Here is a 26,357-nt window from a genome sequence, read left to right on the forward strand (position 1 = left end):
ACCCCTCCTCCTCCTCCTCCTCCTTTACCCTTACCTTTACCATCTCCCTATCATTCACCTCCTCCACAGGATGATAATGATGACTTGGGGGGAGGGGCGGACCCTGATTTATTTAATGATCCTGTTGATCCACACGACCCTTTTACATTTCCAGGCACAGCACCAGTAGATGACTGGTCTTATCCAATGCCTGACATGCCTGACCCCACTACCTACCCCTCCAAGCCCTCCCCTCCTGATGACCATTTGGGGTTTGGCCAACTAATAAATAGGGCAGCAACATTCCATGGTGTCACTATGCACACAGACCCCCTTGAAGAGGACTTTCTCCTCGATACTTTTGAGCAGTCACAAAAAACTGTTCACATACTGCCCATGATTAAAGGGGTTATAAAGCATGCCACTGAGGTCTTTAAAGACCCTGTCCGAGCGAGGGTTCTCAACCCCCGCATCGAAAAAAAGTACCGACCAGCCCCGCAGGACCCTGCATACAGCCCAGCTCCCTTTAGACTCCTTGGTCGTATCAAATGCCAGGGAGCGCGTTAACTCACAGACAACTGGAGAAACGCCTCCCCCGGACAAGGAGTCTAAGCTTTTAGAAGCCTCAGGCAAACGAGTCGCCGCACAGGCGGCGAACCACTGGCGTATTGCCAATACCCAGGCCCTGTTAGCCCGGTATGATAGGGCGCATTATGACCAACTTGAGGACCTTATGCAACATCTGCCTGATCCCTTTAAATCCCAGGCCGCTGACCTCATTCAAGAAGGCAAGTTAATATCTAATGCCTCCATTAAATGCGCCTTAGATGCGGCAGACACTGCTTCTCGGGCGGTCAATACTAGCGTCTTACTCAGACGACATGCCTGGCTCCGTATTTCCGGTTTTAAACCGGAGGTTCAAACCGCAATTCTAGCTCAACCTTTCAACCAAGAGCAGTTATTTGGCCCTGCAGTGGACACTGCATTAGAAAAAATGAAAAAGGATAATGAGACTGCCAAGTCTATGGGAGCACTGCAGTCTCCTCAAAACCGGGGTTCCTTTCGTCGCTCCTTTTATAGAGGAGGCTCCAAAAACACGGCAACTGAGACCACGTCCACCTTTAAAAATTCTGGACAAACATCCCCTAACAGAGGATATTTCCGAGGAGGTTATAGGGGAAACAATAACAAAGGTCGAGGGCGGGGCAACAACAACACCCGCACCTCCCCAGCCACCAAACAGTGACTTGCCACCACTCCCCCCAGACCATTCCACTCCGGTCGGGGGGCGACTCCAACAATTCCTACCTGTCTGGACTTCCATCACCACAGACAGATGGGTAAGACAAATTATCCAGTCTGGCTACTGCCTAGAACTCATACAATTCCCCCCCCCAAACATACCACCCAAACAACGTCCAATGTCCTCACATCATCTCTCTCTCCTCAAACAAGAAGTTCAATCCCTGTTACAAAAACATGCGATAGAACCAGTCCCTCTTCAACATCAGGGAACAGGGGTGTATTCTCTATACTTCCTCATTCCCAAAAAGGACAAAACATTACGGCCCATACTGGATCTCAGACTGCTAAACCAGTATATACATTCAGATCATTTTCATATGACCACCCTCCAACAAGTCCTCCCACTGTTACAACAGGGAGACTTCCTTGCCACATTGGACCTCAAGGACGCGTACTTTCACATCCCTATGCATCCCGCTCACAGAAAATATCTACGATTTGTGGTAGATGGGCAACACTATCAATTTACAGTTCTCCCATTCGGAGTAACAACAGCACCCAGAGTGTTCACCAAGTGCTTAGCAGTCGTGGCAGCGCACCTCAGAAGACAACAGATCCATGTCTTCCCCTATCTGGACGATTGGCTCATAAAAGCCAATACTCACCAAAAATGCGTTCTCCACACTCATCGCACCATTCAAACTCTCTACAATTTGGGATTCACTATCAACTACCCCAAATCCCATCTACAACCTTCCCACTTACATCAGTATCTAGGAGCAACCATAGATACATCCAAAGCCATTGCTTATCCCAGCACTGCCAGGATAGCCAGTATACAAAATCTCATCTCTCAATTTCAAACTCATCCATCTCTTCCAGCAAGAGTGTTCATGCAGCTCCTAGGCATGATGGCGTCATGCATCTCCATAATCCCACATGCACGGCTTCAAATGCGTCCCTTACAGGAATGTCTAGCACAACAGTGGAACCAAGCTCACGGACAACTTACCGATCTGGTGTTGGTGGACAGTCGCTCACTTCGCTCACTGAAATGGTGGAACACCATCAACCTGTCCAAAGGGCGGCCGTTCTTAGAGCCTCTTCCACAAGTTGTGCTAACTACCGACGCATCTCTAACAGGGTGGGGAGCCCACCTCCTTCACCATACCACTCAGGGCAGATGGACCAGTCAACAGAAACTGCTCCACATCAACCACCTGGAACTCTTAGCAGTGTTCCTAGCACTAAAACCCTTTCAGGTTCACCTAAAGAACAAAACTGTCCTCATACGCACAGACAACATGACGACAATGTATTATATACAGAAACAGGGAGGGACACATTCTCTCCAACTGTCCCAACTGGCACAGCAAATCTGGAGATGGGCAATTCCACAAAACATCTACCTGTTAGCAGAACATCTCCCAGGGATCCACAATCAAGTGGCTGACCTCCTAAGTCGCCACACGCAGCAGATCCACGAATGGGAATTACACCCCAAGGTCCTACTCCCCTTCTTCCAAAAATGGGGACAACCAGACAGAGACCTGTTCGCCACTCCCGAAAACACAAAATGCCCAACCTTCGCCGCCAGGTTTCCACACCCACAGTCGAAGGGCAATGCCCTATGGATGACCTGGTCAGGCAGATTTGCGTACGCTTTTCCGCCTCTCCCACTAGTTCCATTTGTGGTACGCAAACAAACAACAATCGCTAACGCTAATACTAGTAGCTCCCACTTGGGCACGTCAACCGTGGTTCACCACACTTCTGGAACTATCTTTAGTTCCACATCAAAGGCTACGCCTCTCCCCGGATCTGTTAACCCAGAACCATGGAGAAATCAGACACCCAGATCCTCAAACACTGAACCTAGCGATCTGGCTCCTGAAGTCTTAGAGTTCGGATACCTCAATCTCCCTCCAGACTGTATGAATATCATAAAGGAAGCTAGACGACCTACTACTAGGGCTTGTTATGCCGCAAAATGGAAACGATTTGCCATCTACTGCGCTAATAATGACATACATCCATTGGATGCTTCCATCCAAAACATCATTTGCTATCTACTACACTTGCAAAGATGCAATCTAGCGTATTCCTCTATACGTTTACACCTGGCAGCCTTGGCAGCCTACTTGCAAAAAAGGCAACACCTGTCCCTTTTTAAGGTACCAGCCATCAAAGCGTTTATGGAAGGTCTCAAAAGAATTCTTCCCCCAAGATTGCCACCTGCCCCAGTGTGGAATCTCAATGTGGTTCTAACAAGACTTATGGGACCCCCATTTGAACCTATGCACAAATGTGAATTACAATTCCTAACATGGAAGGTAGCTTTCCTTATCGCAATCACTTCCCTACGCAGAGTAAGTGAAATACAAGCCCTTACACTAGACGAACCTTTCTTACAACTACACCGTAACAAAGTGGTTCTTAGGACAAACCCTAAATTTCTTCCAAAAGTAATTTCCCCTTTCCACCTTAACCAATCAGTAGAGCTACCAGTCTTTTTCCCAAACCCAGACTCCGTAGCTGAAAGGGCCCTAAATACCTTAGATGTCAAAAGAGCCTTGCTTTATTACATCGACAGGACAAAACCTTTTCGAAAGACGAAACAACTCTTTGTTGCTTTCGCACCACCACATAAAGGCAATCCAATCTCCAAATCCGGTATAGCCCGGTGGATAGTTAAATGCATCCAAATATGCTACCTAAAGGCTAAACGTACACTTACAATTCCCCCTAGGGTGCACTCCACGCGTAAAATAGGGGCTTCTATGGCCTTCTTAGGTAACATTCCCTTAGAAGACATTTGCAAGGCAGCCACGTGGTCTACCACGCATACCTTCACTAAACACTACTGTGTTGACGTGCAGGCCAAACAACAGGCCTCAGTGGCCAGGCTGTCCTAAAAACTTTATTTCAAGCTGCTGCAACGGATACAGGCGACCACCGCTAAGGGGAAGCACTGCTGTATAATCTATCCTCAGTGTGTGATCTGCAGCTCATATGCCTCGAACGGAATATGCTACTTACCAGTATGCATCTGTTCTTGGCATGTAGAGCTGCAGAGTCACACACGCCCGCCCGCCTCCCCGGGACCTGTATCTGTTCCAGCATCTGTCTTACTTAGACATTACACATGGACATCCTTTCTTTCATTCCTATACACTCCATCTTTCCCCATCATGGCGAAAAAACAATCTGACGATGGAGTGGATGCCCATGCGCACTGTTGTCCAGGGGAGGAGTCACCAACCTCGTGACCAAAGGCTTCTTCCGAAGACAACAACAACCTGCAATCATCCGAGCCCAACACCAGATGGCGATCTTATCCTCAGTGTGTGACTCTGCAGCTCTACATGCCAAGAACAGATGCATACTGGTAAGTAGCATATTCCTTTTGATATATCATCTAAAGAGCCAGCTTCCTAAGTGAAAATATTGGTCAGTAATGTAGTTATTTTATCTGCACGTTTGACCATGTTTCTAATGGGAAAATCTTATACATTCACCCTAACCACACCTCTTAGGCCTACAAACTGTACAAAAAGGTTCGGGGTTTCACAGATTTGATTGCCAGCTATGCAGCCATTGATAATGGACTTAAACTGGGGATCAAGCCTGACCATAGTGACACCCCCTTCTCCTAAATCTCCTCCCCTCCGTCTCTGCTAACCCTTTTAATGGTTTGAGGTTTACTGTATCCTCTCTATATACTCCAAAACTGAATGCCTTGTGAGGAAGGGTCGCCACACAAAGTTGACCCCAGTGAATCTTGAAGACAACCAAAGTCAACTAGAGTGCAGTCCTATGGGCTAACATTAGCCCAGGTCTGATTTTATAAAGAATAGTGTAGGCCTGAACACAAAATATGCTTGGGGTTGTATATCTAGCCCAGAAGGTCTAAAAAAGCTTCCACGTGATGTATCTTAATTCTAACGGATTTATATACCTAGATGTAATTAAATGTCTGTCTTCCTAAAAGCAGTGGCACTTGACTGCCCATTGTTAATGAGTCATTTACTGTCATTCATCTTCAGTATTTGATTATCCAACCCCAGCCTCCTCCAGAGCTTGCTGCTCTCGGGGGCCTGAAACAATGCACATCCTGGGACGAGGTGCCAAGCCTCCTCACTCAGGATGGGCAGGGTCCACGAATGGGAAGCTTCAAAGGCTTGCCGCCTTTGTGAGCTTCCCCAGGCCACTTGCTGCTTTCAGCAACTGGTCCCCACTGGTTCTGACCCCGCCTTGCTTGGGAGAACCGGCGGGAAAAACAAGTGAGTTAGAGAGGTGTGCTCACCTCTGCCAACTCCACCCCTAAGGTGGGGTAGGTGAGGTTAATCACAACTTTCAGTCCCTGCCATCTTGCAGATGGGGAAACCAGCCACCAGAGTGAGGCATATTCCCCCCTTCAACTGGAGGGTGGCATAATAAGGGGTGTACCCACCCCTAGGAAGAGACCCATTGGTCCCAACCTTTACTTGTAACACCCCTAAATCTAGTATTTTGGGGGCACCCCAAACCTTGCTTCCTCAGACATGAAACCAGAAGAAGGACCGAACAGCCGTGCCGAAGCTAACAAGAAGAGGACGCCCACTGACTTGTCCCCAGCCCTTCTGGTCTGTCCCCACCTCGAACCTACAGAAGTGAAACCCCGGTGTGTCCAGCAGCCTCAAGAACCCCGAGGACCTTCCCAGCCTTCAAAAGGAAAGACTCTGTCTCCTGTGAACAACTGATTTGTTCACCAACAGACTCCAGCTCCGGCAGGATCTGCGAGTCTGCACCACCCTGCACCCGACTCCCACGGCCCAGGTTCGAGTGGCCCAACACCAAGAGCAGGTCTCCCATGCAATCCTAACCCAAGATCCGGTGACCCCTAACCTGCCTCAAGCCAACACCTGCAGCCTCAATCCAGAAGGCCTCCCCAACCGCGACAAGAAGCTGGTAAGAAGATCCGACCCTAAAAGACACTCCTGCACCCAACGCCCCACGGCCTTGGGTGGCCCAACCAACGGTGTCTAGCCAACACCCAGCATCCCAACTTACCTCTCCAAGTGGTGGTTGCACCCAGAAGACCTTTGTCCCCGAGTCAGCAGTTCTTTTGCAAACCGTAGACTCCCCATTGAAAGCTCTGCACCCGGCCGCCACAGTACAGCTGAGGGTTCATCTTTTGTGCTAGCCTAAACCCACATTTGCCCTGAGCTTAAGTTCAGGAGCTTGACCCTGGGGGACCCACGAGTCTACCCCCAGAATACCAACTCCCACAACCGAATACTTACCTTTGAACCAATAACCCTATTTTCCTCCATAGGATAACATTGACTGTTTTTCTGTGAAATGTTTATAAGTGTGAAGTTGGAAAATCTAAGAAACCGTTTAAACCTGTAACTGAATAACAAACACTTTTACTTACCTGTTTACAGGAAATGTCCCAGTGCATTATCCAGGTATACTGCACTGTTTAAGAAAAGTAATCTGTGAAGTAATCTACTTGACATTCTACTAAAAAGCCAATACAAAGTATCTGTAAAATCTATCAAAGCATTGCATTACTAGTAGTTCTACTGTAATCAAATCAAAAGTATATATACCTGAAGGAACTGAATATCAACAAACAGTGCGGACATTATGTATATGTTAATAACATCAGAGGACCGATAAGTTGTTGGAAATGTCTGGTACAGATACCATTTGACGACCCTTCCTAGAGCTTGTAAAAGAAGCCTGTCATCAGGTGCTCATTAGGGGGGGGCTTAATTAATGCGCGTTCCTTAGTCAGACATGCTTTAGATATTAAAGAACTGATCATGGATAATGAATTAGACTTTTTATGCATTACGGAAACTTGGTTAAAGGAGGACTGTAATCCGGATATTGCGGTCGCCTTGCCCCCCAACTTCACTATGTGTAGGAAAGACAGAGAGGATGGCAGGGGAGGGGGAGTAGCCATTATACACAGAGAGACCTTGCTATGGAAGACCTTTATCCTACAAGGGCTAAAAGGAGCAGAAAACATGAGCTTCTGCTGTACTATAAATAATTCCTTTTCTGGGGCTTTGTTATATCGCTCTCCAGGTAACAGTAATTTCTTCCTGGATTCACTAGGGGATGCTCTCAGTGAAGAATTACTTAGATATTCAAATTTTTCATTGCTTGGAGATGTTAACTTGCGTTTGGAATGTAATAACAGCCCAGGAGTTTAAACTTTCCTGGAAATGGTCACCCTACTTGGCATGAAACAAGTTGTTCAGGGACCAACACATAGAGCAAGACATACGTTGGATGCCATTTGCACCAACCTCCCGTCACTTCAGATAGAAAATCCAATCCCACAGGTGTGGTCTGATCACTGCTTTATTCCTTTTGCCTTTTTAATCCCTAAGGAGGACTGTGCAGTCATGAACAATAACACGGGTGCACCGAGGCGGAAATGGCATTTATTAGCCGCTAATCCTTCCTTATTAGCAACAGCCCAAGATACGGTTCCAACACTTACGGGGGAACCGGGAGAGGATTCGCATAGGTTCCATAATTGGATAACATCTATTGGTAAGGAACTAGATCCCCTTAAGTGCTCTGCTCGTATTCTAAAAGAAAAATCCACAATGATCTTTGGCTTTCAAAAGAGCTGGAGGAACTTCATCTGCATTGCAAACAAATTGAACGCAAATTGAGAAGGGGATATGAAGTAAACAATTTGCAAACCTTCAAAATGTTTAGGAAACAATATCACTTGGCTATTAAAATGGCTAAAAAAGAATATTTCCATAATTGAATAACTATGGCAAAGCACAACCAAAAAGAAATATTCAAAATTGTAAAGTCTTTTACAGATCCCAAAGCTTTGCATTCTGAGATCCCCCCCCCCCCCGTCCCTTATGCTATGTAATGAAATCGCACTTTACTTTGAAAACAAGATTAAGGACAACAACCATACAGATGTAATAGAGCTGACCTTAGCTAATCACCATCTAGCTGATGGCCTTTTAGCACTTGAATATAGATCTTCCTCCCCGGACTCGTCTTCTATTCAATTCAGACGCTTCCTCACAGTAAGCCAAGCCCGTACGGGGAGGTGGGGTGGATTGTTGAATCAAGGTTCGGAGGGTGTATCTAATTTAGAATTAAATGATTGACTTATCCCGGCAAAAAATACTCCATCAACTTTTGGTGAAGTACCTCACGCAATCTTGGCTGTAAATTGTAAGATGTCTACCCAAACACTTTCTCCTTCTACTTCTAGTGGGGCCAAGGGGGAAGGCGGGATACAATCCATAGCCCCAATCACACTCACTTTGGTTCGTGACGCTACTCCACCTCTAGCTCCATCAATGAGTTACAAAATCATCTCATGGAATATTGCCGGCTTGAAAGCTAAACTCATTTTGCCAGACTGGAACAATTTTATTTCCACTTTTGACATCTGCATATTCCAAGAGACTTGGAGCATAAAACCCCTGTACAAATCTGGTTATACATGTTATTGTATTCCTGCCCGATCTATCGGCCGTGGCCGCCCCTCTGGAGGCCTCATAATATGGACAAATATCGCCCTTCCCTGTAGAGTCCGTGAAGTACAAAGTCCATCACCGGACATGATGCACATAACTTTGAGCGGTTTAAAAGGGGGGCCTTCTATTGAGCTTTTCAACATATATGTTAGAGGCACCCAAGGAGGATCTAAATCACCAACTGTCACCCTCCTGGAAGAACAGCTTTCCTCTTGTCCATCTAACTCACCTATTTTGATTGCAGGGGACTTGAACTGCACCTACGAGCCCCTTGCCTCTGAAGACATCTTAGAGATTGATGAGGAAGATGCCAGATGGGGGATACCCTCTTTGTCTGTTCCCCCAGTGAAGAGATGGACACCGGTGGTAATTCAGTTAAATGCTCTGGCCATGGAATTTGGCCTGAGAGCTGCCAATGGTCGACTTCCTTCCGACCTCCATGCAGCCTTCACCTTTAATAGAGTTTCTAGTCCATCTCGAATCGAATATATTCTAATCGATCGTAGACTGTGGTGTCATGCGGTGGACTTGGTCATAGTTCCAACTACTGACAGTGACCATAACCCACTTTGCTTAACGCTAAAGAATCTGTGGCCACCAGAACAACCAATTTTAGATCCTTGTTTCCCATTGCCCACCAAAGATATTATTCCGTCAAACTGCAAAAGGTTTCTGAAATGGCCTAAAATTGCCCTAGATGAACAAAAAATTCTTGCAATAAAAGAAATATTGTCATCTAAAACTGTAGAACTTAGGGAAGCTTACGAGGAACCTGACCAGAGTCCAAGGGCTACATCTATTTATGTTGCCACAACTGAGCTGATCGGAGCACTTTTTACATCTTCTTCTACAACTAAAACCAATAAACATAAATCACCTGGCTCTTGGTTTAACCCTGAGTGCAGGTCAAGTATGAAGGAGCTCATAACCGCTATTAAAACTAAGGATTGTTCCCTTATTAAATATGCCAGGTTTGCTTATAGGAAGGCAGTTACCAAAGCTAAGTCTGCCTGGGAGGAATCTCATTGGCAGGCCTTAACAACCGCTAGCCTAGCTAGGGATGGAGTCACATTCTGGAATCTGTGCAGATACTCAAGAGGCTCTGACCCCGATACAATTTCTAATCATATTGCAAACCACGAATGGTTCGCCCATTTCTCGAGCCTTTACTCGGGCATAGATAACGAAACTTTGAGTATACCTTCCCTCATTGCTCCAACAGCTCCCATTCTGGCCAACTTTGATCTGTTCACAGAGGCAGAAGTTGTGACTGCCATCAATAGATTAGTCCCGGCTAAAGCTCCAGTCCCTGATGGCCTGCCTGGTGACTTGTTCCGCTCCGATCCTAAATCATGGGCTGTTTATTTTACCATCTTACTGAATGCCATCCTCAAGGGGTCACCCATCCCTAAGTCATGGAAAGGAGCGGAAGTAGTACCAATATATAAAAAGGGCTCCAGGGAGGATCCTGCCAACTACCGACCAATAAGTCTTATTGACGTTGGTCAGAAAGTGGTTGGCAGGGTCCTGCTGGAACGTATATTGTCTTGGGCTACCGAGCATAGTGTTCTCTCGCACTTCCAGGCTGGGTTCAGACCGGGTACGAGCACGATCGACCAGGTCTTCAGGCTGCTTTTGCTATATTGGAAGGTTGTTTCGATTGGCGGGGGCAGCCTCCACTTGGCCTTTATAGACCTGAGATCTGCTTTTGACCTGGTCCCTCGTGCCCGTCTTTGGTCTGTCCTCCAAGAAATGGGTCTCCCGTCTCCTCTTTTGGACCTTCTGGTTCGACTTCATGAGGGTAACTTCGCAAGGGTGCGGTGGGGAACTCAGGCACAGAAAACTGATAAGATTCCAGTTAAAAGAGGTGTCCGCCAGGGCTGTGTTTTGGCGCCCACCCTCTTCTCCTTGTTTGTGAATGGAGTGGTGAAATTCTTACAAGATGTTCCAGCTGACGCCCCCGCCCTGGCGGGCGAAAAAGTTCCCAGCCTCCTTTTTGCGGACGACACTCTCTTGATTTCGAAGACACCAATGGGCCTACAGAAGCTCCTAGACAGGTTTCATTTGTTCTGTTCATTGAGAGGCTTAGCTATTAATACATCAAAAACAAAGCTCCTCTCCTTCAAATCACATAAATCACCCAGCGTATCTATTATGTCTGACGGAACCCCCCTAGAACATGTCAAATTATTTGACTATCTAGGAATTAGAGTTTCCGACACTTTAAGCTGGAGACCCCATATTGCTAAAATGCTACTAAACTTTAAACGAGCCACGGGTGTGATTGCTAAAGAACATCGATCTTCCAAGAGTAAGCCAGTCACTCCCGCTTTAGTGATCTACCAGGCCAAAGCAGTTGGTTCGGCCCTATATGGTGCCGAACTATGGGGTTTTGACAATCTTGAAGATATCATCTTGTCCGAGAACAAATTCATGAGAGATTTACTCTCAATGCCTAGGGGAACCCCTCTGAAACCACTTTTTAGTGATCTGGGAAGGCGTTCGATCAAAGATATTGCTAGGCTGCGTCCTTTGCTATTCTGGGCCCGTCTTTGGCGCACCCCGGAGCTAGAAAAATATTCTGAGGGCCTGAGAGAAATTATGAATATCCCAGGCTCCCATTAAATAAGCTGGCTCCGTAACATCAAAAAATCTTTAATGCAACTTGATCTTAACGATGCCTGGGAACATGGAGCCCCCGTGAGCAAGGTGGACCTCAAAAGAGCATATTGGGCTTGGATCGATAATGAGGATCTTAGCAACCCTAATGCGGGCAGGTTGACTGAAGCTTTTTACATTCACAAGCAGTCTATTTGCTTCGAGCCTTATCTCGAGTTTGTACAAAAACCAAGGGATAGATCTTTGTATCTCCAGTTCAGACTAGAGATTCTTCCAACCCGAGAGTTCACTAGTAAATGGAAGCCTCCCCACCAGACACCTGATACTTGTCTGATTTGTGTGGAGAAGGTCGAAAGCATTGCCCATATCATGTTCGAATGCCCAGCGTACAGTAATCCAAGAAGGACATGGTTAGGCCCAGCTTGCCGCCTCCTGGGCACTACAAACTATCGTGCTGCTTTACGTATTCTACAATCTGACACAAGCTTGGTGCTAGTCTGTGCCGTGGCCAAATTTCTGGGCTGGTCCTGGATTATTAGAAGTAAACTCACTAGCCCTAGTAGTTGATTTTTGTCTATAACACTTTCTTCCTCTTTTTAAGCTTTTAAACTGGTTTTAACATTTTTATAATGAATTTATATAACTAATCATTAAGCTACCAAGATTAGGAGCATTCTCACAAATATTGCGATTACCTGTAAATATTGCTCTCTTGATGAATTATCTGTTTGTTTTTATGTTTGTATGTACATGCTTTTATGATAATTCTTTTATCGAAATAAAGCTTTTTGACTTGACTTGACTTGATTAAGGAATTTTGAGATCCATAGCCCCCCGGACTTAACCGAGGGAAAGGTGCTAGACCATAGAACGGACAGCTCTGTCCTTCAAGCCTTCCAAACTGCCTCACTAGCTCAGACTAAAGAGGCGATATTAGCCTGTAAATCAGGCTCTCCATTGAACGCATGCCTGTGAGAAAGTGGCTCTGTATATACTGTTCCCTAATAGGTACAGGGTGTACAGAGTCCACAGTCCCCCAGAGGCTGATAGAGGTCAAAGTTAGGTATGACCTTACTCTCAAAAGTGGTAGCTTGGTCGAGCAGTAAGGCAGTACCAGAGGACAGTGTAAAGCATTTATTGTACACACTCAGTCAGCAAATGGTTTCACACACTCAATAACTGAACTCTAGGCCAATGATTTGTATATATAAAATATATGCTTGTTTTATTTTTAGAACCACAAGGGGGTAAAAATATACTTTCTCAGAATGAGAGGTTGAATATAAATACTTTTGTTTCAAGCAATGAATTTGTGTAAACAGTCACAGTTGGTTGCAATAAACAATCCTATTTCCTAAACATAACAATGCATTGAGCTCAATGGTAAATTCAGGTTATTTGTAATAAATTACTTTTCAGATTACTTTTGGAATTCCAGGTCTGGATCCTAGAACCAGCCTGGGGTCAGTATTCAGAATCAAGTGAGGAAAGTCGACTTAATAACTGTAATGATTTTTAGATAATATTTAGCTATTTCAAAAGTTAGCACTTAGAAAATATTTCACAGAAAACATTCAATGGATCTCTATGGCAAGAAATTCAAATTGCAGGTAGAGTACTTTATCGTTACTTTAGTAATCCAGGACTGGGTGCCTAGACCCAGGACTGGGGTCCTTATCAAAAGCAGGTAAGTAATTTCGTTTGCAGAAATGGTACGATTTTAAAAGAATATTTCAAATTTGCAAAAATAGACACTTAGAAGAAATTTCACAGAAAAGCAGACAATGGTTTCCTATGGGAGAAAAATGAGTTAGAGGTAAGTATAGTTGTGAACACTTTTCAGGGTCAGGGCTGGGCACCAAGATCCGGCACTGGGAGCTCACCTAGGAGCAGGTGAGTAAATTCGTTTTTGTCACTTGGCTGATTTTTGGTGAATTTTTGCAGTTTTGAAAAGTTCACACTTAGAAGATTTTTGAAGAAAAAGCCAGTCAATGTTACCCTATGAGGAAAATGAAGTTAGCGGTTTAAGGGTAAGTACTCGACTGGTAGTGGTGAAATTCCGGGCATGGACTCAGGGGTCCCCCAGTGTCAGGTAGGTACAGTTGGTTCACCCTCAGCGGTTTCAGGACGGCCGGGTGCAGAGAGAGTTGGGCCCAATGTTATCCTATGAGGGATAGGGGGGCCTCGGTTGGTGGCTGCTGTCTGGCAAGCCACGCGGCTGTGGGAGCTGGGCTCCTGGTCACTTACTCAGGGCAAGTGGGGAAGTAGGTTAGAGTAGAGAGGGCACGGCCAGGGCCACTCGGGCGGCTGGGTGCAGGGTGCTTTTGAGCCTTAGGGCGCTCAATGGAAATCAATGGGAATGTTCCGGTTTGGAAAGAGGCTGCAGGCTCGGGGACGAGGATGTTTCAGGTGCCACCACCACTTCGAGAGGTAAGTTGGGTAGTTGTAGGTTAGGTGGGTACCCCGGGATTGGGCACAGGGGGTCGCAGGGCGCCGGGTGCAGGGGTGCCTTTTGACGTCGGGAATCTTACCCTCTGGTTGTTCGCGGCTGGGGTGGCACTTGGTTCTGAGGCTGCAGGCTTCTTCCGGGATGTCGAGGGGGGTCCTTGGGTGCTGGACTCTGGGTCACAGTCGCCGTGGGGTCGTCCTCTGGGTCTTTGTCCACTCCGGCACTGGCCAGGCTTGGCTGGTGCAGAGTGTGTTGGGTCCGCGGTCCCGGGCTGGTGCCAGGGATAGCAAGTAAGTTTCTTGAGTAGAGCCTCTACTCGTGGGAGTCCCAGGGGCTTAGAGCTAAAAGGTAGCCAGGTCCTCCGGGGTTGGTGAGGTTGCTGGCCACGTGGGATGCCGCGCTGGTGCAGGTTCGAGAGTCGACAGGCCGGTAGGGCTGGGGCCAAAGCAGTTGGTGTCTTCTTCTCTTTTTAGCAGCTGCAGGGCAGGTCTTTGTTCTTCTTGCTCTTCTTGTCGTTTTTCTATCTGGAATCTGAGGAAGGAAGGTTCAGGGGGCCCCTAAGTACTAGATTTAGGGGCGTTACAGGTAGGTGAAGGCCAGGGACCAATGGGTCCTTGTCCTGGGGTGGGTACACCCCCTATCCTGCCTCTCTCCTGTGGGAGGGGGGCAGTTGCCTAATCCTGATAGGGTAGGGCCTCCCATCTTCAAGATGGCGAGAGCCCGGAGATGTGCTTCACCTCGCCTCCCCCACCTGAGGGGTGGGGTGGGCAGGCTGGCACATCCCCTGTCCTTGTATGGGGTTTCCGGCCAAGCTTCCCGCCAGAGTGGGGGGTTGCAGTGGCCTGGGGAAACTCCAACTGGCGGCATGCCTTTGAAGCTTCCCTTTGCTCATCCTGGGGGAGGAGATTTCTCACCTCACCCAGGATGTGCATTGTTGCAGGCCCGGGAGAGCAGGGGCTCTCCCACCCAGGGGTCCAGCAACGTGTCTGCTGTGTGGCAGCCTGGGCAGCCTCAGCGCAGACGTGGATTGCAAGTTAGCTGTAAGGGGGCATCTTCTAAGATGCCCTCTGGGGTGCTTAGTACATTAAATCCTACACTGGCATCAGTGTGGGTTCAATGTGCTGAGAAGTTTGATACCAAACTTCCCAGGCTTCAGTGTTGCCAATATGGTGCTGTAGAGCTCGTGTTTGACAAGCTCTCAGCACCATGTATTCTTAAATGACAGCACTGCACTTACAGTGCCCAGGAATGGACCCGGGTACTGTAGGGGCACAGGGCTCCTGCTCCTGTGCCCACACCATAGGCGTAATGCACCCAGCTAGAGGGGTGGCTGACATATGCCTTGGCAGTGTAGGTGATGGGCATGGTACACAGTGATGTGTGCCATGTCGACTCTTTGTTTTGTCCTGCACCCAGACACTCAGCCTGCAAGGGCAGTGTGTGTGTGTAAGGGTACAGGGCCTCTGAGGGTGGCACAATGAGTGCTGCAGCCCTTAGAGGCCTTCCCTGGTCACAAGGCCCTGGGTACCTAGGGTACCATTTACTAGGGGCTGACATGTGGCTAGGGTTTGCCAATTTGGAGTTTGTGTGGTTTAAGGAAGGAACATAGGCCCTGGGCACCTGATTGGCAGGAACCCAGGGTACACTCAATCGAAGTACATTCAGCAATTTAGCAAAAAGTGGGGGCATACCATGCAAGAAAGATGGCACTTTCTCACAATGCCCCCCCGACTTTTTTACATCATATTATCGATGTTGTGAATCCTGTGATGAACAACATCGTGAATTCCTCCCTAGCTACCGGCATAGTACCGGATGAATGGAAATTTGCCGTTGTGAAGCCACTTAAAAAAAACAGAATGTAGACTCATCTAATTTATCCAATTATAGGCCTATATCCCTGTTACCAATTTTAGGTAAGATCACAGAGAGAATAGTTTATAAAGAACTCTCTAGTTTTTCGGAGTCCACTCTGATCTTTCATCCCCGTCAATCTGGATTCCGCTCAAAACATTCGACCGAATCAGCGTTACTCGAGATATCGGACACCCTGAAATTCATAACGGACAGTGGCAGGAAGGCAGTCTTGATTCTTTTAGATCTGTCTGCCGCATTTGATACCATTTCGCATAATATCCTGCTAGCCAGACTGAGATCTTGTGGCATTTATGACTTCGCATTGGCATGGATTACATCTTTTCTGTCAAATAGAAAGCAGGTTGTTTTTTTGGGATCCTTTCTAACGTCGGAACATACCGTTACTACAGGTGTCCCACAGGGGGCTTCTCTTAGACCTCTTTTATTTAACATATATATAGCCCCACTCATTAAGTTGATCTCGACTTTTGGGATCGAAATTACATCTTATGCTGATGATACCCAGCTTATTCTGTCACTGGAAGAGAAATCCACGAGAGCTGAAGAAAATTTCAAAGCTTGTTTTACGGCAGTCATCAAATGGATGAAAAATAACCATCTCTGCTGTAATACTGATAAGACAGAAATCCTTCCGATCGGAAAAAACAACTCTTTCCAACCGAAGGATTGGTGGCCAGATGATACTGCAGCCCCCCATCAACGGTGGAGGTTGCAAAAAATCTGGGAGTATGGTTTGACTCTTCCCCTTCTTTTAAACCGCATGTCCTAAAGGTAACAGGGACCTGTTTTGGTCTCATCAAAACTTTGAAAAAATTATTTAATTTGATCCCGCTTGTCGTGAGGAAAACAGTAGCAGTGGCTCTTATATTATCACGGCTGGACTACTGTAATAGCCTCCTGGCAGGGATTAATAAAGCTACCCTGAGGAGACTACAAGTGGTACAGCACGCAGCAGCCAGATTGGTCCTAGGGCTTCCTCATAGTGCATCTGCCTCTGCCGCCCTGAAGACCCTTCACTGGCTCCCGATTCATAAAAGAATTTTGTTTAAATTACTATTGACAACGTTCAGAGCATTTTGCCGCCTGGGTCCTGTATACCTCTCTACAAGAGTCAAACCATATATCACAACGAGGGCACTTAGATCTAGCTCTGCAAATCTACTTAAGGTTTCTGGCTTCAAATTGTCAACCAAAGGAGGAAAACCGGCAACGGTATTGGGGGCAAAGGCCTGGACTTGCATGCCAAAGGAACTTAGAGCGACAGAACAGGAAGAGCAGTTTAGAAAGGCTCTAAAGACTTGGATTTTTGGAAAAGCAGACGCCAGCTTTCTGGCCCTGATTTAGCTTTCAAACTGATACAGCTGACTTTAGTTATCTACAGCGCCAGGAGACTCCGTTAGGATTGACAGTTGCGCTATATAAGCTATACTTTTCATTTCATTTCATATATACAACTGCAATACAAACTGTTGGCAAACTGATTATTACTGCAAAGTACATATCACTTACCTGTGCCAGGCTTGCTTGGTTCTAGGAAATAAAATAACTAAAAGAATATTTTTATACAAACAACATTGGTCTGAGTTCAGTCTTTGAGTGTGTGACAATCATCTGCTAATTGAGTGTGTCCAACAAATGCTTAACACTATCCTCCGATACAGCCTTACTGCCCGACCATACTACCACAAAGAGAGTAAGGTGCTATCTACTTTTACCTCTGCATACCTTTTGGGTTCAACTGGACTCTGTGCACACTATCACTTTGGTATAGTATATTCAGAGCCAGCTTCCTACAATTGTGCTTCACACAAGCACATGTATCCTTTATGGTTGAAGAATTGGCATGCCTGGTTCTTTTGCTATATAGTATTTGTGTATATCAACCAATACTGCAGTTATCCAGTAGTAGGGTATCTTTCATAGTTTCACATGCCTGAATCATTCCCGTCGTCGGGATGGGAGTCCCTGGTACATAAATAAAGTAATGTCCCATTAGACATGTATAGTAATAGGCCAATGGCCTCACATTAGTAACAACTCCATGTCCTTTTGTAAAAAGGACCAAACTCTAGAGAAGAGCCAATCGGCTATCACCACCCTCTGGAACCCACCTGGAAGGAGCTCTAGTCCCTCAGATTTTCTACCGCATGTCGTGCTAAGGGAGTCTCCCCTGAACTCTGCTCAGTTTTCCTTCATTTCTGGATTTCCACTGATGTTTTCTTCAGGATTTCTTCTTGTGTGTGGAGTTCTCACTCTCTTCACGGCAGATACTCCTAAGAAAGGCCTTTTTTAAGCCCTGCGCTTCCTGTGGTAAAAAGAGTCTTCATTTTGATGACCAACACAAAAACTGCCTCTATTGTCTTTACCCGGACCACTCCTCAAAGGACTGTAAGGTATGTCATACCTTTTCTTCAAAGACCCTTAAAGATCGGGAGGGACGCCTTCTAATTTGGCTGCAGAGGTTTAAGGATAAAGACCAAGTCCTGTCTTCTGAGGAGAGTGAAGGCTGCTCTACATCTTCAAAATCCTCCCAGAAAAGGCCCAGAGTTACTTCTCCAGGACCTTCGTCGCAGCCCCCTCAAAAGAAGACGCACAAACTCTTCAGAGGCTCCCCTTAAGGCTTTCCCATCAAAGGTTTCTCCACAGGAGGTCCCTCATACCTTTAAAAAGCCTGGTTCCACCTCGTTGACGACGGCTTCGTCGACAGTGAAAAAATCCCCGTCTACAGCTGTGGGGATAACTTCGTCGACGACGACCGTCTCCACCTCTTTGGCATCTTCTGCCTCGGTGACGGCTGCTAAACCAGTGTCGTCGAAGATAAAAATTAAGTCATCGTCGATCGCTGCTCAATGTAGACGAAGAGTGTTTCCTCGAAGTCTATCCCGTCGACGACGAAGACGACCCCGTCGATGACACTGTTGACGAGGGCTCCGTCGACGAGAACACCGCCGACGACACCGTCGACTGGACCTTTGTCGACGTTCTCTTCAGTGGTGCCAGTTGGTGCTTCACTGTCAACGACTACACAGACGACGGACTCGTCGATGACGCCAGAGTCCAAAGTGGAGAATGCGTATGTCCATTTCAAAATCACAAAACGCACATGGACACCTGCCCTGACTTCTCCTAGCAGGGTCCAGCAGTTACCTCCGACTCACCTTTTGGAAGAGGAGGAAGATTCAGACGATGGTGGTATCTTCGGAGCTGCCACAAGTCCTTCCGAACTTCACGTCAAGTACCAAGAGAGTTCGGACTATGACGAACAAGAACCAGAAGACCAGCCATATTATCCTGATGACAGCCATCCTCCCCAACCTCCCATGGTTTGTCCGCCCGCGTCTTTGGTTTCTGACCTCCAATTTCTGATTTCTGACTACAAGCAGAGATTTCCTACTTCTGCTACGTCTCCTGTTCCGGCAGTCTCTCCGCCGTCAAGGCTGCAGCCTACACCTCTTCTTCCACTGTCTGTGCTGGTCATGCCACCGCCTCCAACTTCCACAGATGATGAGGATGACGAGCAACAAGAGGAGGGAGAACTCCATGATTCTCAATCGATTCATGATGAGTGGGATGATTATGTTATCCCTTGTCCAGCGTCTCCGGTGCCTACTCAAGCTGATTCACCTCCGGAGGATATCGGGGGTTTTCATAATGTCTTGGAAAGAGCTGCACAGCGTTTCCAGATCCCTATGCCTTCTCACCAACAAGATTGTTTCCTTTATGACTTTAAAGAACCTTTCAAAAAGTCTGTACAATCAGTCCCTATTATTGACTACATCTGGGATCAGGGTGTAAAAATAATGCACAATCCATCTTCGATTCCTCCAGTGTTGCCTCAGCTGGACAAAAAATACAGAGCTCCGGACACTGCTCCAGCCTGCCTTACCGGACATCCAAAGCTCACTCAGGCTGCTCAGAGAAAATCTAGAAACCCTGCTGCCCCACTGTCTGCTCCTCCTGACAAAGAAGGCAGACGACTTGATAATATTGGAAAACGTTTTTCTTCGATGTCTGCATTGACAGTACGTGCGTCAAATTCTTTAGCGTTATTAGGGCGCTATAACAGGCAGATGTGGGCGGACATTGCTCCATACTTGGGAGCCTTGCCGGATGACTCGAGGGAAGAAGCAAAGAAGATCTTGCTGGAGGGCGAACGTTCGGCTTCAGAGATCGATTGTGCGGTGGATATCGCCTCTACTGGTTTTCGTCAACTAGCTGGCGCTGCTGTACTACGACGCCAAGGTTGGCTGAGGGCAACTTTATTCCGGCCGGAAGTCCAGACAAAGATTCTGGACATGCCCTACGATGGTCAGCTTCTCTTTGGCCCGCATATTGATGAGGCTCTTCAGGGTATAAAAAAGGATACTGACACAGCTAGGGCTTTGGGTAACCTTCAATTAAAAAAAAAGCAACCTTTTCATGGCTCAAGGGGTAGAGGTCAATCTTCCACCAGAGGAAGTTACCAACAATATTGGCCTTCCTATTCCTCCTCCAACCAACAATATTGGCCACAGTACCAACAACAGCAATCATCTTACCCTAAAACCTCCTTTCGAGGAAAAGGAGGACAGAAGGACGCTGCTCGGCGGCAATGACTTTCCTCCACCGTCGATCCCCATCTCCTCTCCACCCTTCAAAGTTGGAGGAAGGGTTTCCCACTTCCTAAACAATTGGAAACAAATAACAACGGATCGCTGGGTTCTTCAAATGATACAGTTTGGACATTCACTAGAGTTTATTCACACTCCTCCCCAGACCCCTCCTCACCCTATGCTTCACAAAAATCTCCACCCGTTGCTCCTGGAACTTTCACTCATGCTCCAGAAGGGAGCTATAGAAAGTGTTCCTCTTCGTCAGCGGGGGAAAGGGTTTTACTCCCGTTTTTTCCTGGTGCGCAAAAAGGAGGAGAAATGGAGACCAATCCTGGACTTGAGAAGTCTCAACAAATTTTTAAAGAAACAGTAGTTTCACATGGTTACCATCCAAGAAGTGCTGCACCTTTTCAACGCAAACGACTACATGGTGTCTTTGGATCTTCAGGATGCCTATTTCCATATCCATATCCACAGATACCACAAAAAATTCCTGAGGTTCGCCGTGGCAGGCAGACATTACCAGTTCCGAGTCCTGCCCTTTGGGCTCAAGTCGGCTCCATGCATTTTTACGAAATGCCTCTCTCCAGTGGTAGCATATCTCAGACAGCAACACCATCAGGTCTTTCCCTATATCGACGACTGGCTCGTCAAGGTTCCTTCTCTGGACGGCGCGACCAGGTCTTCCGACGCCTGTCTGCAGCTTTTCAGTCGCCTAGGACTCACTCTGAATCAGGATAAGTCCGTTCTCCAGCCTTCTCAGCAGATAACCTTTCTGGGTGCTACTCTCGACACAACCCAGAATTAAGGCTTTCCCATCACAAGAGTGACAGAACAAACTTCTTCATTTGGCAAGTCACATAAAATCCATGAAGTCTCTCTCGGTATGCATCTTCAAATCCCTTCTTGGAATGATGTCATCCTGTATTCTGCTTGTTCCTTACTGTCGCCTCCACATGCGCCCTCTCCAGGAAGCACTGCCGGCTCAATGGATTCAATCCGAAGGATCCTTCGACGATGTCATTCAAGTGACCCCTCAGATGGTCACTGCTCTGCAGTGGTGGACTCGTCCACGGAATCTTTCGCAAGGTCTGCCTTTCTTGCTCCAGGCTTCTCCACAGGTCATCACAACAGATGCGTCCCTGGAGGGTTGGGGACCTTTCCTCCAGAAACTTCGAATCAGCGGGAAGTGGTCTCCTGCCGAACGAAAGCTTCACATAAACCTCCTCGAGCTACAAGCTGTCTATCTGGCTCTCCTGGCGTTCCTTCCCAGGATCAAAGGTTCTCTAGTGCCTGTCCGGACGGACAATACTACGACGATGCACTACCTGACCAAGCAGGGAGGGACTAGTTCCCTGACACTATCTCACGAATCTCAAAAGATCTGGAACTGGTTACTCCATCACAACATTTCCCTTCAAGCGGAATATGTTCCAGGTACAGACAACGTACTGGCTGATTCTCTAAGCAGGCAAAAAAAAACATGCCACGAATGGGAGTTGAACCAGCGGACTATCAACCGCATATTCTCCCAATGGGGTACTCCTCTCCTGGACCTATTTGCTACCAAACAGAACGCCAAATGCCAAAATTACGCAAGGTGGCATCCCCAACGAGGATCTCTAGGGAATGCATTTTCGATTGCGTGATTCAACGTCTTTGCATACGCTTTTCCACCGATTACCCTGATTCCCAGGGTCCTCAGGAAAATGAAGACAGAACCCTGCACGCTAATCCTAATAGCTCCGGCGTGGCCGCGTCAGCATTGGTTCACGGAGCTCCATCTTCTCTCTCTGGAGCCGCCGATCTCTTTGAAACCGTTTCCCACTCTCCTCACAATGAACCGGGAGCAAGTCCTACATCCGGATCCAGCATCTCTCAAGTTGTCGGCTTGGCTCCTGATTTGCAAGAGTATCTTTCTTGGAAGACAGCACTCCTTCTAGCCCTTACCTCTGCCAGGCGTGTAAGTGAGCTCCATGCATTCTCAGTTCAAGACCCTTTTCTTCAGTTCAAACATGACAGGGTCATACTGCGGACTAATCCTAAGTTCGTGCCCAAAGTCCTGTCAGACTTTCACCTCAATGAACCTATAGTCTTATGGACCTTATGGACCTCAAACGGCGGCAGAAAGAACTCTACACTCTCTAGACCTTAGACGCTGCCTTAAATTCTATCTTCACAGGACAAAATCGTTCCGCAAATCCAAACAACTCTTTGTGGCTTACAGTCGACTTAGGAAAGGTCTTCCACTGACTAAACAAAGTATCTCTCGTTGGATCTCTGGAGCTATTACTTTTTGTCATCAGCAAGCGGGCCACCCCTTGCGTTACACGGTTCGAGCCCATTCCACTAGAGCGATGTCTACTTCCATGGTACTCTTTGCGGGTGTCCCTATCACAGACATTTGCAGAGCGGCAAAATGGAAGACGCCGCATACATTTACCAAGCATTACTGCTTGGATACGGAAATCTTGAAGGATGCTGCGGTGGTACAGGCGGTGTTGCGACATCTATTTCGCTAGAGGTGAGCCCTTTTTTCATCCCACCATCCTTTCTTTTATACGCACATTTCTATATTGTGTTCCATAATGGTTTCTTTGATTGACCTTTGGTACTTTCTATGTTTTACATTGATATGTTATTATCTGATGAATTTTTATATGCTGTACCATCCGAAATGTGCTTATCATTGCTTACTACTCTGATTCAGGCATGTGAATCTATGAAAGATACCCGAATACTGAATAAGGAATGCGTTACTTACCTGTAACTGCAGTTATCCAGTTTTGGTATCTTTCATAGATTCACATGCAACCCACCCGCCTCACCTGGAAGGGCTCACCTAGTTCTCTCAGTGATACACCTTCTTAGCACTGTGCTTCCGAAAATCTGAGGGACCTAGAGCTCTTTTCCAAGTGGGTTCCAGAGGGTAGTGATAGCTGATTGGCTCTTCTCTAGAGTTTGGTCCTTTTTACAAAAGGACATGGAGTTGTTACTAATGTGAAACCCTTGGCCTATTACTATATATGTCTAATGGAACATTAATTTATTTATGTACTGGGGACTCCCATCCCGACGACGGGGAATGATTCAGGCATGTGAATCTATGAAAGATACCAATACTGGATAACTGCAGTTACAGGTAAGTAACGCACTCTTTCTCCATCACCTAGGTGTAAACGAATCTACAGCTCTCCTTGAGATGTGCAGTTAACTTTGGAACTACATATTAACCAGCCTAGGCAAAGATTCTGAGGGCAGTTGAGACCTGCCCGGTTATCATAGAGACCATCTTCCACGTACAGGTCCCCAGGAGACGTTTATGATTAGTGGTTCCAGAGTATGCTGGATTTGATGCTCACTTGTCTTTACAGTTTTTGTTGTTTAACTCATTATAAGCAGATGGAGCTTCGTAATCATTTGGATTATGATCCGATACGAGTTCAAAAGATGTGTGGCTTATTATTCATTGCTTGTGTTTTTCTCAAGGGGTTTGCTCACAGTTTCTTTTAACACAGTAATAATTAACTCCATTTATCTGAGCTACCTGGTTTCTTCTAGGAAACGAATAAATAAACTTTCAAATGACATTACACACTTCTCAAAAGATAGTTTCAGACACATGGAAAAATTAACCTTAACCAGTGGATGGCATTATAACAGTATTTTGTTCTTGTATTCTGTATTTTATTGTATTGTATTATATTATACAAACTAAATATAATTTTGAGCTGTACCTTCACTGAAGAACTTTCTGTTATTTGCTTTGTCACGTAGGTGCTTTGCCCCAGATGTGATGTTGGCGTTGTGGCACTTAAAAGGAAACAGAAGAAACTGAAGGAACCACCAGGACTGAGTGGAAAGAAAGTATTTGCCAAGTTGGAGAGCTTGGCTGATTTAGAAAGTGCGCTATCTGAAAGCAAGGACACTGCAGCAGCTGTATGTATTCTATTCTGCGCTGTAACATAATTTTTTTTTTTTTTTTTTTTGGAAGCCCCCTAGTCTTGCAAGCCTTAGGCGAGCCCATTGGCAAATATTTCCAGAAGACTTTTAATAAAGTTTGTTACTGCTTTGTTTAGGAAAAGAAACTTGTAGGATAATCGATTGTGAAAGTATGGGGCTGAGATTCTTTAGTCTTGTTTGCTATGGCTGAGCTCCCAATTTCTAAAATGAAGTTACTGCTTAAAAATAAGGCTTTCAAATCTTACCCTTTGTAGCTTGGCACAAGCAGCATGACTTTCCTCAGAGAAAGCGCATATGGTGTATGAACACAAGTACTAAAAAACATTCACGCAGTACAATTTCCAAACTAATTGCCATGAAAGAAAGACAATCCTAGATTATTATAACCCAAAACTAAATTAATGTATTGCATTTTTGGAGAAAATGATTTACGGCATTAGTGCCCTGGTTGTGTGTTTAAAACATAGCCCCTAGTATTTAATAATTAATTCATCTTTGGCGTCTTTGAAACAGACAATGGGCCCTAGTCAAGTGGTTTAAAAAAAATTGTTCTTGCTGGCCTTTTAAACCCCCATCTCTGAAGTTTGAAATATCTTTAAGCTTCAGGGACCATTCCTTTGTTTGGACAGAAGGCCACAGGTGTGGAACAAGACTTGCCCCAATTTCTTTTAGGACCACAGTCAAAGGTTGAGTGTCAGGTGGAGTTGCCTGGCTTTCTCATGACGTCACACTGATTCTGTTTCTGGGACTTTACTTTTCCCCATCTCTATGAAATGTTATCTTCACAGCAAGAGGAATTCCTAGATGAGATTTAATGCTTTAGGAAGATACTACTTTCCCAAGATTCAAATGAAGGCAGGTCGAGACAAGAGCGGGGTTCTTTAACTGCAGTCTTTGTCTTTGTGTCGTCTTAAATTCTATCAACTGTCTGACATGTGAGTGAGCACTTTACTTAATATTGGCGACTCTATAATGATTGTAAGTGGTCTCAACTCGTAGTCCCTCACAACTGCTGTTTCCAACACTGAATGGCTGATTCAACTCAGTGTACTGAGTCCTATCTTTTCGAGAGTGTTCCAGAGAGGTTTGGCTATGCTCTTTCTCCTTGGGCTCCATGGGTCCACCCTAAAGTCTGCCATTTAAAATTTTGGCCAGACCTCTTATGATTAAAGCGAAACACACCCCTCTTTCACACCTTTGCTATCTCAGAGAATGAAATGTAGGAAAGTCTGTTGGAGTAACTTCTTCATCTGAAAGAGACACGTTAGTGATAGATTCCTTACCTTAGACTACCCCAGGTGTCAAACTGGATCCGGAAAGTTTTTTCGTTAGTAGTACCCCTGCGCGTCAGTAGGTGGCGTTGTGCGGCTCCGCGTCCGTTGCTGGCGTCGTATGCGCCGAGATGACGTCACGGAGACTACTTAGGTGCCACCCATGTGCGCTGACGTCAGTTCTTCCTTTTTCCGCGCCAGTAAGCGCAGATCCAGTTAGAGAACGTACCTTAGTCGCTTTTTGACTATCTTTTTGACACTTTTTGTCTCCTGTAAGTTTGAGTTGGTGTCATAGGGATGCCTGGTTTTAAGTCTTGTAGGGCCTGCCGGTGCAATATGTCTGTGGCGGACCCCCGCAATGTCTCTCTACTGCCTGGAGAGCGACGACGACTCCCAGGCCTGCATGGACTGTTTGGCCATGGCCCCGAAGGCCTTGAGGGAGCGGCGCCGGAAGCTGTTTGAAGTCCGGCACTCGTCCCCACGCCGTTCGCGGTCCAGGGGCCGCTCCAGGGAACGCTCGCGGGGCCACCATCATTACTCCTCGGGCTGCAAGTCTTCACCCTCGGATTCGGGTAAGAGACGACACAAAAAGAAGTCGAAGAAGCGTTGTCGCTCTCCGATGTCCCCCTGTCGATCCCTGTATGCGGACGAGGGGGACAGGGGGTTCTGCGACTGTGTCTCCTTCGGAGCCTGGGAGTCCCGCGGCCTACCCACCTTACCCTGGTCCGTCAGCGACTCCCGCTCAGGTGCAAGAATTTATTGCCACCTTGGATCGCCTGTTTAGGCCTCGGGCTACCGCCGGCGCGCCCTCAGGCCCCATGGTCCCGTGTCCGGATCCTGTTGG

At 46.6% G+C, this 26,357-nt stretch overlaps 1 protein-coding gene across 6 annotated transcripts in view; it reads left to right on the top strand.

Moving 5' to 3' along the window:
- Window positions 1-26,357, top strand: part of KDM5B (lysine demethylase 5B) — an 897,967-nt gene that overhangs the window by 689,099 nt on the left and 182,511 nt on the right. For all 6 annotated transcript variants that reach the window (XM_085600396.1, XM_085600377.1, XM_085600387.1 and 3 more), the window contains one exon: window positions 24,057-24,218. In XM_085600396.1, coding sequence (XP_085456522.1) covers window positions 24,057-24,218 — 162 coding nt within the window. The remainder of the gene's footprint in view (window positions 1-24,056; window positions 24,219-26,357) is intronic.

Source organism: Triturus cristatus, chromosome 1_2 (assembly GCF_964204655.1).
Source record: "Triturus cristatus chromosome 1_2, aTriCri1.1, whole genome shotgun sequence".
NCBI classification, from domain to species: domain Eukaryota; kingdom Metazoa; phylum Chordata; class Amphibia; order Caudata; family Salamandridae; genus Triturus; species Triturus cristatus.